Genomic DNA, 17,597 nt, shown 5'->3' on the forward strand with positions numbered 1-17,597 from the left:
AAGCAGGCAGGAGGCCAGGAACGGAGAGTGTGGTAGAAGTAGGGGGAAACCCAGGACTTCTCCTTTTTCATAGGGGTTAGCACTGCTCGATCCATGTGGTGAAACCACAGCCTCAGGACAAGTAGAAGGAATCATACGGCTATCCATGTGCTTGGTACAAGCAGAAGGAATCACACGGCTACCCATGTGCCCGGTATGGAAGTGGTTGTGTGGGTTTTTTGCCTCCCTCTCTCCCTCCTATAACACACTGCCTGGCAGTGCTCACTCATTTAATTAATTTTCTGAGCACAGAAGAAAAGTTTGCTGAATGCCAAGATCTAATTTTCTGGGTATCTGCTAAAAGGCTTAATTCAATGCTTTTTCAGCAAAGGTTCTTGGAAGTTAGATGTTCCTTATTCAGTCCAAAATTGACAAAGCTAAAAGCAAGTTTTGCAGGTAGGAGATATTTGACTGCATTTCCTATATTTCCAGATTTGATACTTCCATAGAGTTATTAGCATGAATGCTTGTATGGTAATCTTCCTCCACATGGGCACTTGTTTTGTAGCATAAAAATTAGTGTTCTTCAAATGGCACATGCACTCATAAATGTCAGAAATACCTGCAAAGGTTAAAAGATTTTAAGACACACTGTATGCTTCAGACGCAAAGGAGAAATCTTTCAAAACCACAAATGCTGCAGCTTAACTTTATGGCCAGGCTCTAAGCTGTGGTCACGTTTACTTGTTGCTGGATGAGCAGGCAATCGTGATTACCAGTTCTGTATCACAGGGCTGCTCTAACTGAATGCTCACCAATATATTTATCTAACAGACGCTGCAACAAGGGATAGTTGGAAATAAAGCAGGAAGAAAAAAACAGGCTAAATAACATTGTTTTAAACACAGCTCTCCAGCACATTTGTACCCTAAGTTGTGGGTAGAAAATACTATCAAAGAGCTTTTTTCCCCCATGTTGCATGTAAGTAAAACAATTGTAATTAATTATGGCAACTCAGAAAATGTTTATTAGGAAACTGTATTCACACTACAAGTGTCTAGTAAGGCAATGCTTCCATATAGGACACAAATACTCAAGAAACAAACACACCCCCTCCACCCCCCTGTAATTTTACATGTTCCATCTTATTTCAAGAAATAGCTGCACCTTCTAGAAAAAATTTACCCTTTGCTATGAAAAGTGCTCATCTTGCTTGGGTAGTTAAATGCTGATCAATAGATCTTGGTAAGGTAATTTATTTTTTTATTATTTATTTTATTTTCTGAATTCCATTTCCATTCTTATTTTTCTGTTTTATTTCACCCTCAATGAAAATAAACTAGGTCCAGCTAGGTGGCTCCCTATGTGATGCAGGCACGCTATGTGGGATTAATAGCAACATTATTTGCAACTAAAATTTCCCTGAAGTATTGTCAGAGGTGCTTTAATTCACATCAGTCACATCTTAGCATCCAAAGGGATGTAATTTTCTGTTATTTTCTGGCTTGGGTTTTTTGTTTACATTTTCCTGACTTAAAAGCTTTCTGTTGCACTGATGTGTTTACAAATTGCCAGAGATCCCAATTGTTTTAATTGCTAAAAATGTCATTCCATTTGTCATCTACACAGCTAGAAAAGCCAAAGCTATGTCTCATTACTATCACACAACATATTTAACTGTGGGTAAGCAACAGCTGTAGGGAAAACAAATGGAATGAAGAACACCAGTTTTTTCTCTGGTTTCACTTGCAGGGAAAGGAGGGAAGACTTTGTTGGGAACAGACCAGTATTTCTGGAGCTGAGGAGAACGTTGTTGTGTATGAACCCATTAGTGAGATGCAATCACCTCTAATCCCTCCCTGGCTTGTTTGCAAATGGGACACCAAGTCTTATTAACTCTCCCAGGTGAAAGAGAAAAATCATGCATATTCTCCTTCCTTTATTCATTGTAAATTCTCAGGAAAAAAAATCAACCCTGCTAGCTTTCCAATAAGGTTTAGACAGCATAGTAAAATTATACATTTCCAGCACTGGAGAGGTCTCATTTTTATGAAATCAGTCGGATTCCTTAATCTACATTCAAAGATCCTGACCCTGTGTATTGGGTTTGCATGGCAAGCTTTTGGTAGCTGGGGGGGGGCTACAGGGGTGGCTTCTATGAGAAGCTGCTAGAAGCTTCCCCTGTGTCCCACAGAGCCAGTGCCAGCCAGCTCCCAGAGGGACCCACCGCTGGCCAAGGCCGAGCCCATCAGCGATGGTGGTAGCACCTCTGGGATAGCGTATTTAGGAAAAGGGGGAAAAAATCCCAACAACTTCAGCCAGAGAAGAGCGAGAACGCACGAGAGGCACATCCCCGCAGCCGCCATGGCAGGCAGGAGGGGCAGGGGGCTCCAGGCCCGGAGCAGAGGTTCCCCCCAGCCCGCGGTGAAGCCCACGCTGAGGCAGGCTGTCCCCCTCAGCCCGGGGAGGCCCACGGAGGAGCAGATCCCCACCGGCAGCCCCTGGAGGCCCCACGCCGGAGCAGGTGGGTGCCCGAGGGAGGCTGTGACCCGTGGGCAGCCCACGCTGGAGCAGCTCCTGGCAGGGCCTGTGGCCCCGCGGGGAGAGGAGCCCGGGCTGGGGCAGGTTTGCTGGCGGGGCTGGGGACCTCGGGGGGACCCAGGCTGGAGCCGGCTGTGCCTGAAGGACGGCACCCGTGGGGGGACCCGGCTGGGGCAGGGTGTGAGGACTGCAGCCCGTGGGAAGGACCCACGCTGGAGAAGTTTGAGGAGGACTGTCTCCTGTGGGAGGGACCCCACGCTGGGGCAGGGAAGAGTGTCAGGAGTTCTCCCCTGAGGAGGAAGGTGAAGCAGAAACAGCGTGTGATTGATAAACTGACGGCAACCCCCACTCTCTGTCCGCCTGCACTGCTGGCAGGGAGGAGGTAGTGAAAATCAGGAGTATAGTGAAGCCTGGGAAGAAGGTAGGGGTAGGGGAAGGTCCTTTTAAGATTTGCTTTTATTTCTCATAAGCCTACTCTGATTTGATCGGTAATAAATTAAACATTTCCTCAAGTCTAGTTTTGCACGTGACAGTAATTGGTGAGTGATCTCTCCCTGTTCTTTTCTCTGCCCACGAGCCTTTCATTGTGTTTTCTCTCCCCTGCGCAGCTGAGGAGGGGAGTGACAGAGCAGCTTTGGTGGGCACCTGGTATCCAGCCAGGGTCAACCCACCACACCCTGACGTTACCATCAAATAAGGATACCATCAGACTCTTGATGCCTGCTCAGGATACAGGCCCACAGTGTCTTAAGTTTACCTAAGGTGCAGTGCGGTATCACTGCCAATCTCATCTCCTTTGTTGCTGGTTTAGGATGCGGATCAGATGAAAACCATCTAAACGGAAAATTTTGGGGTTTTGCCAAATCAGTTCCCTGAACTGATTCTCTACCTGGTCACAAGTGTTGGTTCCTCTGCCTGGCAGAGGATGAGATCATGTGACTACTACACAGGACCACCCAGGCCTGCATTTAGACCATTCTCAGCATTATAGCAGAAGTATGTTCAAAACAGATTTCCCCAAGTAATTTGGGTACTAAAAGCAGTCCAGCTTCAACAGCATGAAGATTTGGGTGTGCTTATTTCCTCAGAGGGGGAAGTCCTTGGACTTCAAGGCAAGAAAAGAAGTTCTAAAATTATGTCAAAATTTTATTTCACATCTGTATTAATAACCACAGCACAGAAAACAGCAATGAATGCATAAATGAAAGCTGCACATGATAGTTGTATAAACTAAAGACATAACACCATACGAAAATAACTGATTTTGAAGACGGAAAGAATAAATACACGATGACATGCAGCCACACAAAAATCCAAGGTTATGTACTCAAGAGATTACAATTAATTATTTCAAACTTAAGGTGTGACCTTTTAGAAGCAGGGGGATGAAAAAACCATGACATCACTAGCTGTTTACAAAATGAGCATGAGCCACCAGTGAGATATAGTTGTGAAAGGCAGACACAGTAACATAAACACTGGAGATAAGGAAATATTAATGCTGTTGCAGAAGCTGCTAGTGAATTTCTTCTCCTTGTTCTTTACTGATTTATTATTTTTTCAGTTTTGTCTATGTTCAAGTAAGAGCAACATCAGGATGAAAAACTGAATTTCATGGCTGGGCACTAAGCCAGTCCTTAGGTAAGAGGTTAGTGACTCCAATGTGTCAACTGCCTTTTGTATGGCACATTAACCCTAATGAGACCTCCAATTAAAGTGAACACAACATGCTTTGCCATGACCAGTCTGGCAAGCAGTGTGTGTTAGCACCTCAGCCTACAGCGAAAGCTGTCCTTCCTGCGGACAGTAGAGACTGCAGAAAACATGAAAGCAGTCTGTCAAAATATTTTCTACCATGGTAATACTGACATACCCAGAACTGGAAACTTATCATCATCTGTATTAACAGGTAAAGAAACTTTAAAGACCAAAATTACTTTGTGTTTCCATGCAACCTTATTTAGTCTTTAGAAGTTTGCTTGCCAGTAGTCATAGATGAACAGAACCAGAAACCGCTGTTCTTCTGCCTTAAAAGTATCCAACAGTATCCAAGCAAAGCTACGCCGCTAGCTCCCCGTAAGGAAGATGACAACGATGATGAGTATTAAGGGGGTGGGAATCGTGTGTATTTGCATCCTTCATCCCTTGCATAACTTCAGCAAGCACTGGCAGAACATTTCAGTTTGAGGGGAGGGGCTCAAAACCTCAGGTAACCAAACCCAGCGATGACCCGCCCACTCGCACCCCCGTGCATTACCCGTGTATGTTCCCATGTTTTTAGACACACACGCCCCCACCCCCAGCAGTCCGCTGCTGGCGCCTGTTCAAAACGCGGCGGCTCCGTCAGTGTAACGGTCCCGGGCCCGGTGCGAGGCGCGCAGGTGCCCGCAGGTCCCGCCGCCGCACCCTCCGCGCCGCCCGGCCCGCTCCCCCTCCCCCTCCGCGCCCGCGGAACCGCGGGGCTCCCAGGAGCCGGGTCCTACGGCGGCCGCGGAACAGCCGGAGCCACTGCCTCATCAGAAATGCTGCCCGCCGCCGCGCAGCGCGCCTCGCCCGCCCCTCAGCGCCTGCCCTCGCCGCGGTAGCCGGGCGCCAGGGCAGAGCACCCCGCTGGCTCCCCCGCGGCGGCCGGCGGGGCAGGGCTGGCGCGGCGCGGCGGGCAGGCGCGCGGCGGGCAGCGCAGGAGGCGGAAGGGGCCGCGAAGGCCCCTCGGGCGCCGGGTGACGTGTCGGCGGGGAGCGGCGCGGCGCTCGGCTGCATCATGTGAGTGAGCGAGCGGCCCCGCGGCCCCCTCCTGCTCCTGCCCCCGGCCCCACTCCTCCCCAGCCCTAACCCGGTGCCTTCCCCTCGCTCTCCCCAGGTCGAAGGTAACCTTTAAAGTGACGCTGACCTCGGACCCGCGGCTGCCCTACAAAGTGTGAGTGGTGCGGCGGGCCGGGGCCCGGCGGGGCGGCCGTGTCGGGCGGGGCGGCCGCGGGGCCAGCGCCGGGCTCCTGGGCCGGGTGGCTTCCCACCGGCACGCTGCCAGGGCCTCCGCGCCGGTGGGAAAGGCCGTTTCTGCCGTTCCTTGTGGAACGAAAGGCGGGTTTCTGTTGTTAATTCCCCTGTCAGGGCTCTTCTACATTTTTCTGCTGCCCGGTCTGACTTAGGTTTTGATCTAGACCTTAAATAATACACGCACGCTTTTGGCAAGAGGATTACCGTTGGTAAAAGTGAAGTTTTAATTGGTTTAATAGCAAATAAAGTTGCTTTTCCGTTTGTCTTGGCAGTCACGTATATGCTTAAATTGTAATTTCAGGTTAAGTGTGCCTGAAAGTACCCCTTTCACAGCTGTCTTGAAGTTTGCTGCAGAAGAAGTAAGTAAAAACAGATGATACTGTTTTTCAACTTTTTCAACATTCCTGAAAACAAAAACTTTTAAATTCTAAAATGTAATGGTTAATTCAGTGCAGAGAATGCTCTCATTAGACACGCAAACACAGGCTTTACCACTGTCAGTGGGGCCTGCCAAAACTTTCAGAATCCTAAAATTAGCAATTCTTGCACAATTTACACATCAACAGCAGACATTGACACACTTCCCGTTCTTCTTTGCAATTCAATTAAACCATTAAATATCAGTAATGTAAAAATTTGTGACAGTGGACATAATTAAAAGGTACCAGTATTGAATACTTAATACTTTAAATTACATAAAATATCTAGAAAATTTTTAGAATTATTCAGGAAGTTTTAAACTGTTCTCACATTCAGTTGCAGTAATCCCTGAAGTTTGGAAGACACTGTCTTTGATTAGAGAAGGTGTTGAAAATAGACATACGGGCTAGGTTGAGAAAACAAACTTAAGTGAATAAGGCATTGGTAATGTGTTCTTTGGCTGCTGAGTGTTTAGTTTTTCACATGGAATCCAAAACCATTGGGTGCCTGAATTGCCTGTAGAATGCATTTGAAGAGGTGCATCCTGTTTGTTTCAAATTAAGCATACGAAGATTGAGAGATGTTCATCTGGGTGTAAACAGTAAAATAAAGTGCTCGAAAGCATGATGTCTTTTTTCATCTAATCAGCAAACCGATTCAGCTGAGAGTCTGTTCTTGCAATTCCCCTTCTGTCTCTTCAGGAAAACTTGGCAAGCATGGAATTGTTAGGAAGGATAATGGACTCCATGTCTTGAGTCTCCTTTGGTTGTTAGTGTTACAGCACTATGACAGAAGTTCTTAGTGGAAGCACAGTTTTTTGGGGGAGGTTGTGAATTGTTTGTACCTTTACTTGAACAGAACAATACACAGAATGATAAGCGCTGTTAAAGACATTTGCTGATTTAATTACTTTTTTTACGTTTTTTTTTCCCTGGCTATTTTTAATCTGAACTAAGGCAACTGTGCCCACGCAACCCATTATGTAGACACCTAGACTGAAAAGTCTTAATAGGCTAGTATGAGGGACCACGAAACGTTAGAGTGGGACCGAGTAGTTGGAGACACCAAGAGTGAGGGGCCACTTCTGGTGGGAAGGGTTGCTATCAAACATGTTAACTTTACCTACTCGTGGAACCGTGATCGCTGGTGATAAGGTCCTCTGTGAAATGGATTTAGAGAATAATTAATTACTTGTATATTCAGGTTTAGCAAGCCATTATTTTAGTGTATGTGAGTTGCCACTGGGAGTGTCCAAGGGAGTTTTGCTGTTTGACCACAGACCACTCTGGATCAGCACTGAAGCTTTTTACATTTCAATGAGACCAGACCCTTCTCCGTGAATGAATCTCCTTGATCCTTTGTGAACTGGCATTGAAAAGAATGAGAGAAAAAAAATTTGTCTTACACAAATGTGTTTTGTTCCTTGAACTGCATAGTTTAATTTTATGTTGTGTGTTGTGATTCGGATATTGGTTTTACAGTACCTTATGAAATATACAAGGGAAAGATGAAACTGTAGCCCTGGGCTTTGGACAAAATTGTTAGTTAGTCTCCAGGGGAAGTTCGTTATCCTGTCAGTGATTAAAGCTCTTGGGGCAGAGAAGGATTTAAGGTTCGGCTGTTTAGCCTAAGCAAGTTTCTACTGAGTCGTTTTTCAGAGTCTTAAAGCTCACCAAGTCATAACTAGAATTTCCCTGGAATGAGTTGAACTGTAGCTATGATGTAGAATGGTCATCTTTTTATCTATCAAGTTTCAGTCAGGGTGCTTGTGAAAAGTTTACGTTTTTTCCAAGTAAAGTTTTCTGAATTACTTTCATTGCACAAGAGTGTGCTTCCCCCCCCCCCCCCCCCCCCCCCCCCGCCCTTGGAAATAACTGAAATACATAACTTTTTTTTTTTTCATCTCTAGCATATTCCATAACATGTGAAAGTTGTACATTGTACATAATTCATGATTGGCAGAGCTGGAAGTAAGAAAACAAACTGGATCATTAAATGGGGACATCTCAGGAAGTCTCCATCGTTTGTAGCAGTCGCAGTTCTTCCCAATATATACATTTAGCAGTGGTGATTTGGATAATGCAAATCTAACCCTTGGTTTAGTTTTTATTTCTATGTTTGTCTTACAGGCTATATATAAAAAATGTAAATTAATACGTAGAGTATTAGAAACACTGCTGTTAGTTTTTATCGATTTATAATTCTTTCCACATTTGTCACAATTTATTATGACAGTATTGTGATTTGCAATGTGTGGTATCTATCGGTTTTTTCTTTAATCTGTTGGAGCTGCTTGGTACATATCTCAGGTATACCTATGCACAATACTTAGAAAAAACCTCTTATATTTGTGGAATTTTTATTACTAAATTAATCATCCATTTCCATTAAATAAAGTTAAATTTTATTCTTTCATGTATATTTTTGAAACTGTTCTGTTGTTCTAGTGTTACTCTTGATAGATTGGTACTAAAACATTATGGTTTAATGCGCTTATTTGTTATTCATTGTGCAAAAAGTAGATGAGCTTATTACTATAGAGGATTTTTGTCATCATTGTAAAAAGTGAGATTGTCATCTTATAGTTTGAATGTAGATATTGACAAATGTATTTCCTAGCAGTGGAGAAAATAAGTTGTGTAGTAGCCTCAGTTATCAATTTATAATGTTTTTAAAGCAAATAATCCCTTACTTTAAAGTGTGTGAGTTTGGGGCTGGATGTTACCTAACTTGATTCCAAAGCAAACCAGGGATTATCTAATGAATACAGAACTTTGCTGCTTGAGTATCCATTTGACTTTGCGTCAAGGAAAGCTGGTGTATTTTCAGCATTGGAAACGTATGCTTAACAGCCACAGGAAGAATTTTTGATTTAAATAGTGAACCATACTGCACTGAATTATGTGTAATTATTTCCAGCGGTGGTTTCCCTTTCTGTATTAACTTGTGATGATTTTCATGTGCTGAGTGTATAGCTGACAACTATTGCTGTTTGGGCCAGTATTTTGGGCTAAGAGAACAAAGTGTTTTATTCCTTTCTAACACAATACAATATGAAGCAGTAAGAGAATGAGAATCTTAACTAGTGCTTTGCTGACTGGTTGCCACACAATTCTCGTGTACCTAGTATATCAGCATCAGATAGATTCTTTACTGAAAAGCAAAATGACACAAAATGAGTGAAGACATCCATCCTCCTGTGAATGATCCTTCCATTTCATGCATTGTTCTGTATCAGAAGAGACACAGAAGAAATGAGAAGAAGCACTCAAAATTCTAGAAGTTATGTTTTTTGGGTTTTTCCAGGTGATTTAGGAAAGATCCGTGGTATCACTTAGCTGCTTGTCGAAAAGTAATGTAATACTAAGTTAAACATATATTTGTTGCTTGTTCAAGTTTTTATGTGTTTTTTTAATTTTCAAATTTGAGATGCTCATTCCAGGAGGCAGAACTTCATATGATTGACAGTCCCATTGTTCCAACCTTATAAATTCATTTTCTCCTATTATGCAAAAAAAATTAAAAAATAATCCCAACACAAAACCCAAACCTGTTAAAAGATTTCTCCTTAGACTGCTAAGTGAAGATTCCCGAAGTCCGTGAACTTGAGAAAGAAGGCTTGCTTGCTTCAGCATGTGATATGTGTATACATTAGCTGTTAGGAGATGGAAGATTATTTTTTACATTCTTGCAGTAAAATATGTAGCTCCTATTTTGTCAACTTTACTATTCAAATCTTGCTCTCAAAACGAATTGTTACTTTCCTCATGGCCTTTCTGTAATGACACTGGTATCTAACCTACCTTTTCCAGAAATTAATGTTTTCATTTCATGCTGCAAGATGAGGAGGTGACGTGATTTACCTCCTATGGATAAAAGGCTATGAGAGAATAAGGTTAAAAAAGTTCTGCCAATTTTGTATGTCTGGAGATAAAAAGAGCCAGGGTTTCAGTATATTGATGATTAAGTACTGTGTTCAAACATGGGTTTTTTTGAGTTTTAGCAGTTGCTGTTAATGCATAGTGTTTCTGCAAATCAAACCTGGGAATCTTAAGCTGAGCAATTGGAAAACAGGGAAAGCACAACTAGGGAATGCCATTGAAAGGCATGGCTGAAGTGACTTGTTTAGCCGATGGGAGAGTTCCACAGTTCTTCCAGGGAAGCGCTCAGTGTTAGCTTTCCTAGTTAGCCACCCTTTTTCTTAAGCAATATATAGAGGAGGAGGAAGTGCTTTGTGAGGAGGTTTTGTTGATGCTTGCTTGTTGCTGAAACACCAGTCTTCTACCTTAGGGGTTGTTCATTGTCTAAGTAAATGAAGCCTGAGGAACAACCTTTGGTCCTCACACCAAGTAGCACTGATTGACTTGTGCCCACCTCACCCTTTCTGTCCTCTGTGGTCCAACCACATTACATAGTGCAGGATTTTTCTCTGGCCCTGCCTGACTTCCTCTAGTCCTGACAAATGATAATTTTTGGCTTCCCCATTTCAATTCAGATCTTCTGAAACAGTTTGAAGCCTGTATGTAATGCAATCCTACCTGAGCGGGGCTTTTCATATTAGAAAACTGATCTCATATGATGCACGTGGAGGTGGGGTACTGCAGAGACACATGGTAGTGACTGAGGGTACAAAGCCTGCTTAAGCTTTGGTGTCAGAAATCTGAGGAGGGAGCCAGGTCTGATGCAGTGCTGTTAGAGCTTCCTTTTGTAAGCAAGTCCTGGAGTGAACTCATCTCTTGGACCATTGCAGTTGGAGAACCTAACAGAACCAGAAAGAAAACTAGGGAATTGGTCATAATTAACCAAGATTAGCTCAAGTTAATTCTTGTTTAATTCCTGTTAGACATAACAGATATGCTTCTTAGAGTTCATTTCCTTATATGTTTTAGGTATTCCTTTATGTAGTATCACAAGAGCTGTTGTTTCTTAACTGTGCAGATGCTTAACTTTTATGTTTTATCCAATGAGTAATAATTGGATTTCATTAGTTGTTCAGTACTGCAAATTTTGCATTCTCTGTTGAGGTGTCTAATCAACTTTCACTTTAAATCTTCATTTTGCTATATCTGTAAATCGGAGGGGAATCTTCTCAATTTCCTGTACCTGAACCAGCTAAAATTTTAATTGCTTTGAATATTCCCGATATATTTTCTGCTTTAACTATGTCTCTCTTGTTATTTTGTCCTACTCATTCCATTTAGTTCAAAGTTCCTGCAGCAACGAGTGCCATTATAACAAATGGTAAGAATATAGTTTATATTTTTGTATAAAACAGGGGATTTTTATTGTTGTTTGAGTGAAGGGGTATTTATAAAAGCTGAAGTGTCTTTTCTTTCACAACCTCTAAGACTTCAGACTGAATTTGATAATATTGCAGCAGTATTTAAATTGTTTGTGCATGGGATGAAGGTATTAAACCACTAATATAATTAATTTGATTTTGTCCAAATATATACGTTGGATTTTCTGTGCTGAATGTTTCTTGTTAGCTTCTTTGAAAAGGCTGGTTTTGGTTGTAGGAAATAGCTGCATGAAGACCTGATGTAATAACTAATCTTGTTGGTATACTATATTTTTTAAGCTGTAGGTTTAATATAGTAAATTGTAATATACCTATTTCGTCTTCCCCTCTTTTTTTTCTCTCCTTTTTTAAATTTTTTTTTCTAGATGGTATAGGAATAAACCCTGCGCAGACTGCGGGTAAGTTATTATTTATGGAGCCCAGTATTAAAAACCTCAGTTATTTTTCTTTTAAACTATTGCAGAGCACTCGGGTTTGATTTATATTTTAAGTTTTTATTTCTTAAATGGGAGAAGCATTACCTGGTAGTTTTCAACTACAGTCAGTGTAGTGTGTAGAAGGTTAAATCCACAGAACTGTTGTTCAGCATTTTGTTTATTTAGGTCTGTGAAAAAATAAGGCACTTCTGATCTTTAGAGCTTAGTTATTTAGTGTGCAGTTTGAAAAAGCAATACTGTATTACATGAAATAACAAGTAATAGCTGTATTTTTCCCCCACTATACCTTGTTCAGTAGTAGTTGCTATTTTAGCGGCACTTCTCCTGGGGTATATTTAAAAAAGTAATACTCAGGTTTAGAGCAAGAACTGTACGTGCTTTGGAAAACGTGTTTTCAAGAAGAGGGGATCTTCTTGCTGACAGCCCCCTCGTTCTCACCAAGGGGTTCCATGTGAGAAATCTCTGATTTTAACTGTGAAGGCTTGTTATGAGACAGAAGTTTCTCTGTCACAGAAAAATGTAAAGCTTTTCCCCATCACCTCCTGAAACACATGGAAACATCGTACAGATGGTGAATTGTACTAATAACGATTTGTTGTCTGGAAGCAAGCTTCTGTGGACTTGTTCTTGAAAGCTGTACTATACAAGAAATAATTACAGTAATTTAATCTCAACCCATTTGAGATGAGTTAACAGTGGAGTATCTTAGGGAAGAAATGTTCGTAACTTTCTGCTAAGAAATAACAAAAATGGCTTTGGTGCTTGTAGAACCCAGTCATCCCGTGAAAACTGTGAATCTAATTTTAGTCCTGCTTGCAAACATGATGAACAATTGATGGAGACTTGCTGCTTCTCTGGTTTTTGCATGAAATCTCTGCCAGATCTCATTCACTTGTTCCTTCTGTGTGCCAGTCATTATTGAAGATACCACACCATATTTTTTTTCAGATCTAAAGAGACAATAAGAAAGCAAAGTATTATCAGCATACTTAACTATAGTGAATAGTAGTAACTTATGGTTAGAAGAGCACTTGCTTGACATTAGTCTGGGGAACTTCTTGGAGCTGTAAAAGGAACCATTTAAGTGTAGTGACCCATTTCTGAGGTCTGTGATTGCATCAACAAAATTTGAAAATTAAAATCAAGTGAGTGTTTGGCTTCCTGCTCCACTTGAAGTTTCTGTCCTTCCCGAACTTGTCTTAGGACACCTGGATTATGGTTTGCCAGGTGTACTGCCTCAGGTGGACTCCTCAGCTGGTGCAGTTCTCGTCATGATCCATTGACCAAGTATTATTAAAAATATATAATAAAACTAGTGGTTTAGTTTAGCTACTAGATCGTCACCCTCGTGTAAAGCCACGTTTGCACATGACCACTCAAGAATACTTGGGCAACATGAGTAGAGTCAGTTGCCTAAGTTAAGGTGTCACAGAATCACAGAACGGTCAGGGTTAGAAGGGACCTCTGGAGATCGTCTATTCCAACCCTCTGCTAAAGCAGGCTCTCCTAGAGCAGCTTGCACAGAGTCGTGTCCAGGTGGGTTTCAGATGTCCCCAGAGAAGGAGACTCCACACCTGTCTGAGCACCTGCTCCAGTGCTCTGTCACCCTCAAAGCAAAGAAGTTCTTCCTCGTATTCAGAAGGAACTTCTTGTGTTGCAGTTTGTGCCCACTGTCCCTTATCCTGTCACTGGGCACCAGTGAAATGAGCCTTGCAGCTATGCATGTTGAATTCACATCTCCAATTGATTTGCTTTACCTCTCCTAAGTTCTTATAAATGTTGAGGAATTTTTCAGTAGTAACGTGGCAGCATCTCATATGGCACCAAAACAACCAAAATCCAACCTACACTAAACCACCAAATGCAACACCCAGACCAAGATCCTTTCTCACTTTACAGGGAAACATACACAATTTAGATATAAGCTTATGTTCAGCCTTTTTAATTGGTACCTCAGAAACCTGGTGGAGTAAGATGTATTTTTTTTCCCTTCTACTCCCCCCCCACCCCCCAGCATCTACTAAAGTTCCTCTAGATTGAACAGTTCAAAAACTTCCCAAAATAAGGTGGATTAGGAATAAAATCTTAGTAATCCTTGGATATTTCAGAGGGTTTGTACTGTTCCACTATTTCTTCACCTTTCTCAATAAAAGTACTCAAGTATTGACTTTCTCTCATTTTTGCTACATGATTCCATGGAGAAGGGGAAATGAAAACTGAAAAAACTGGGTTTAGCACTTAATTCCTGTCTTGATTTAAATTTTAAGTCCTCGATAGTTTGGGGAATAATATGCCATAACTTTAATAAAACCTCTGTGATATCAATGATGGAAACCGACTGAAAGGTGGGGTGAACTGCTGTCTACATGAGATACAGTTGTGGCATGTTATAAAATTTTGGAGTTTTATGATGGCCATTGCAATGGATACTTTTCATCTAGATGAGTAAGCTTAGTTTTCTGCTTCGCTGCTGTGACAGATTTATGTTCAGCAGTTTTTATAGATCTCTTTAGTGTGTGGTGTTGGCAGATCCCTAAAAACAATGTCTTCTAATACCACATTCTTTTGAACTGACTTTCTAATACTTGTTATGTTGAGTAAGCAGAACAGTTTCAATCCTGATCCATGTGCCAGAAATGTGAAGTTTAAAAAAGGGTAGCTTTGTTCCAGTATGCTAATAATTTGAACAAATGTTAAATATCTTAGTCTTTTTTTTTTTTTTTTTTTATAAGAGCACTCTGCATCCCTGAAATGGGGTGCTTGGGAGAGAAATAAAATTATTCTGCTTTTACAAGTCAGTGCAAAGATGTATAAGAATAGGTAGATATTGTTGAAACCTGATACTGTAGAATTACATGTAGTCTTTTTCATGCAATAGCAGTATGAATTTTAAAAAAAGTTCCGTATAGTAATTAAATAATGCATCACTTCTAGCAATGTGATTTCATTTTCAGATGTTATAGCTAATAGAAGAAAATAGCAACCTGAATGACAATCCTGAATACATACAGAAAATATTCTAGACATCTAAGTATTAGAAACTTAGGATTTTCATACTATGTCCTCTTGAAAAGACTGTCATGATTAAGACTATGCAGTAGTAAATAGGAAGGTCAAGACTTTGTGATAAAATTAGACTGACCTATGCTTGGACCTGTGAAGAGCCTTCCTAAAAGAAAAGTACGGTTGAGGTTCTGAACTTAGAAGCAGATAAGTACTGAACCAGAGAGAAATAAAAATGAGTCTATGCATGAATGACCGCAAGATAAAAAAGGTAATTATGGAGAACTAAAACTTTATTTCCTGGCCTTGAAATTATTATGACGTGTAAGTGAAACCAGACATTCAAGTATGGAACTGCAAAGTTAAAAGCCCATATAGTTTGCAAGTCTTACTAGATGACTTTGGGTCTGGTGTTTTTATTTAAAAGTAAGAGGGATAAGATGAAATTCCTTGGAAGCATAAAAAGACGTATTTCCGGTATATTAGAGGAATTAATACAAAGATGTTAAATCTTGACCTAACATTATCCTTTAAATGTGTATGCTTGTTTAAGTAACACTTCATTTTATTAGTTGGTAACACATTTTGTTTTGTTCGTTTGTTTAGGAAATGTATTTCTAAAGCACGGTTCGGATCTACGGATTATTCCCAGAGATCGAGTTGGAAGTTCTTAACATCTCGTGAAAGCTTTGGAATAAGTGACATTGCCATGCAGCAAAGGTCTATTTATTTTGGAACTCTGAAATGCAACTAATTAATTGGCCTTTTTCAAAGTTAGCAAAAGTGACTTCCCAGGATTTGATTTTTTTTAAACAGAGATAAAGATTCATTCTATTCTTAATATATTTTAACTCGTGCACCAATTCTTCCCTGACTAGTAGAAGAATGGGCTGATTGCATGTTATGTGCCTGAACGAAAGACGGACTTCTCTGTATAGGTGTTACTGACACCACAAGGGTGACCACACAGCCACGATCAATAGATATTTAAAATATTGGATATTGTTGAGCCTCCTTTGTGGAACTATGTTATGATTTTCCTATAATGAAATTGTTCCTACTGAGAGCTAAAACTTTTTCTTTTTTTTTTCCTTTGTTTTTTATCTAAATTTACTTCCATGTCAAGAGGAACGGTTTTCACATGGTTCAAGTATTAAGCTCAAATACAAGGGAAATTTCAGGGGTTTATTACTCACATAGGTAAATAACTGCCAAATGTTCCAAAGTAATTGTAAGATTTAATTGTTGCAAGTATTTTAGATAAAGGAGAATACAGGTTTCTATATGTTAAAACTTAATTTGACCTATTGTGAAGTCAAAGGCAGTTGTAGAGAATGAATTTATGAGACCTTATCTCCTCATGTGAAGTGTCATCAGCTGAGAAAGATTGCAGCGTTGTTTGGGAGTCTGTAGGTACTGGTCAAATACATCATTCCTTTTTCAGTAAACTAATACTGTTTCTTTCCAAAAGCCTTGTTGTGTTACTGCATGTTACATGGGAAACAGCGTAGAATTCACTGAAATGTTTGTGTTCAGATTATATGTTTCTTGTTTATAAATTGCCAGGGGTAAACTATCAGTTGTGTAATTTAATTAGAGAAATTGCTGCTTTTTTTTGCTACTTTGTGATTTAATGTATTTGGCAAAATCTTAACCCTGTTGCATTTTTTTCTGTCGTACTGAGTTTAACAGAAAGAACAATGGGCAATGTAGTGCTTGGTTAAATGAGTATTGTCACAAATACAACTGTCCTGTGCAATAATTCTGCTCTAGAAAGATGTTCAGATGCGTCAGTGCAGAAGTACAGAATGCCCTTCTGAGTGGGTGGAAGTTGATCATATAGAGGAAAACTCTTCTGAAAGTGATATTTGACTATAAACATTTTCCAACTCTAAAATTCATTGTAAAATTCTGGATTTTCTTTTCTTTTAATAAACAATTATATGAAAAAGTGCAAACTTTGTTCCTCTCATCTTCTTAATTAGATTTTGGCAATAATTAAAGACTCTGCTCTTTAACTTTCCAATCAACATGCTTTGAGATTCTTTTCAAGCCAAAAGATTCTTACTATGCAGAATTCTACAGAACACTGCCCTTAAAGGGCAGAGTGTATAGCTTTTATTAATCTAATGGCACAATATAATTAGGAGTCAAATGAATTGCTTGTAATTTTTATCAGCAAATCTCTTGAATGAATACCTGAAAAACCACCTGATACAGAAATATATTAAACAGGAGCCTTTTTTTTTTCTCCTGTCTAAAAGCTGCAGTATTGTTTTTGAAAGGCCATCGTAGCTAAATATCAGAGCATCGTAGTTTCAAAATATGTTTATGTAATGGAGAAGGTTATATAAAAATAATTTTAGATGGTGGCCAACATTTCATACACTGTTACTTAGGTAATAACACAGCATACATTGTTTGACGTACTGCATTACAAATAGATCACGTAACATGCAAAGTATTTGTTTATTTGGAACAACAATTGGTTTTTGTAGTGCTTTCTGTGTTCATTGCACCTTTGTCTCTATATTGTCTCTAAAATCTGAACATCTGTTTGGTAAAGAGGCTTCACTTCAGTGGTAAAATGTACTTGAAAAAAATGTTTTCAAGTTGATTTGTTCGCAAGTTCATTTTGTTAAGTCATATTTGACATAGTTGTATAGGAAAAATTTAAAACTTAAAACCAGACTTCCTAGGGCTTGGGAGTTGTCATAAGACTATGAAAAGTGCTGTACCCTCAGACTTGTACTGGTGTGTCTAACCATACTTCAAGGCATACTTTGGAAATTGACTCTACCTGGAGTCTGTATTGTCTTTGGCTCTGGTTATAACTTGTGTTAAATGAAAGACTTCTGTTGTTTGTAATTAACTTTGTCATGGCTTTGCTGAAGTCAATTTAAAAGGTCTTTTTTTTT

The 17,597-nt window shown here is 40.4% G+C and overlaps 1 protein-coding gene across 1 annotated transcript; it reads left to right on the forward strand.

Moving 5' to 3' along the window:
* The first annotated feature begins 5,170 nt into the window (after positions 1-5,170).
* On the forward strand, positions 5,171-16,637 carry UFM1 (ubiquitin fold modifier 1). Its single transcript, XM_056328747.1, has 6 exons — positions 5,171-5,283; positions 5,381-5,437; positions 5,819-5,876; positions 11,139-11,178; positions 11,605-11,637; positions 15,286-16,637. Coding segments are annotated over exons 1-6 (258 nt in total). The 5' UTR covers positions 5,171-5,281; the 3' UTR covers positions 15,354-16,637.
* Positions 16,638-17,597: the final 960 nt, after the last annotated feature.

Source organism: Falco biarmicus, chromosome 2 (genome assembly GCF_023638135.1).
Source record: "Falco biarmicus isolate bFalBia1 chromosome 2, bFalBia1.pri, whole genome shotgun sequence".
NCBI classification, from domain to species: domain Eukaryota; kingdom Metazoa; phylum Chordata; class Aves; order Falconiformes; family Falconidae; genus Falco; species Falco biarmicus.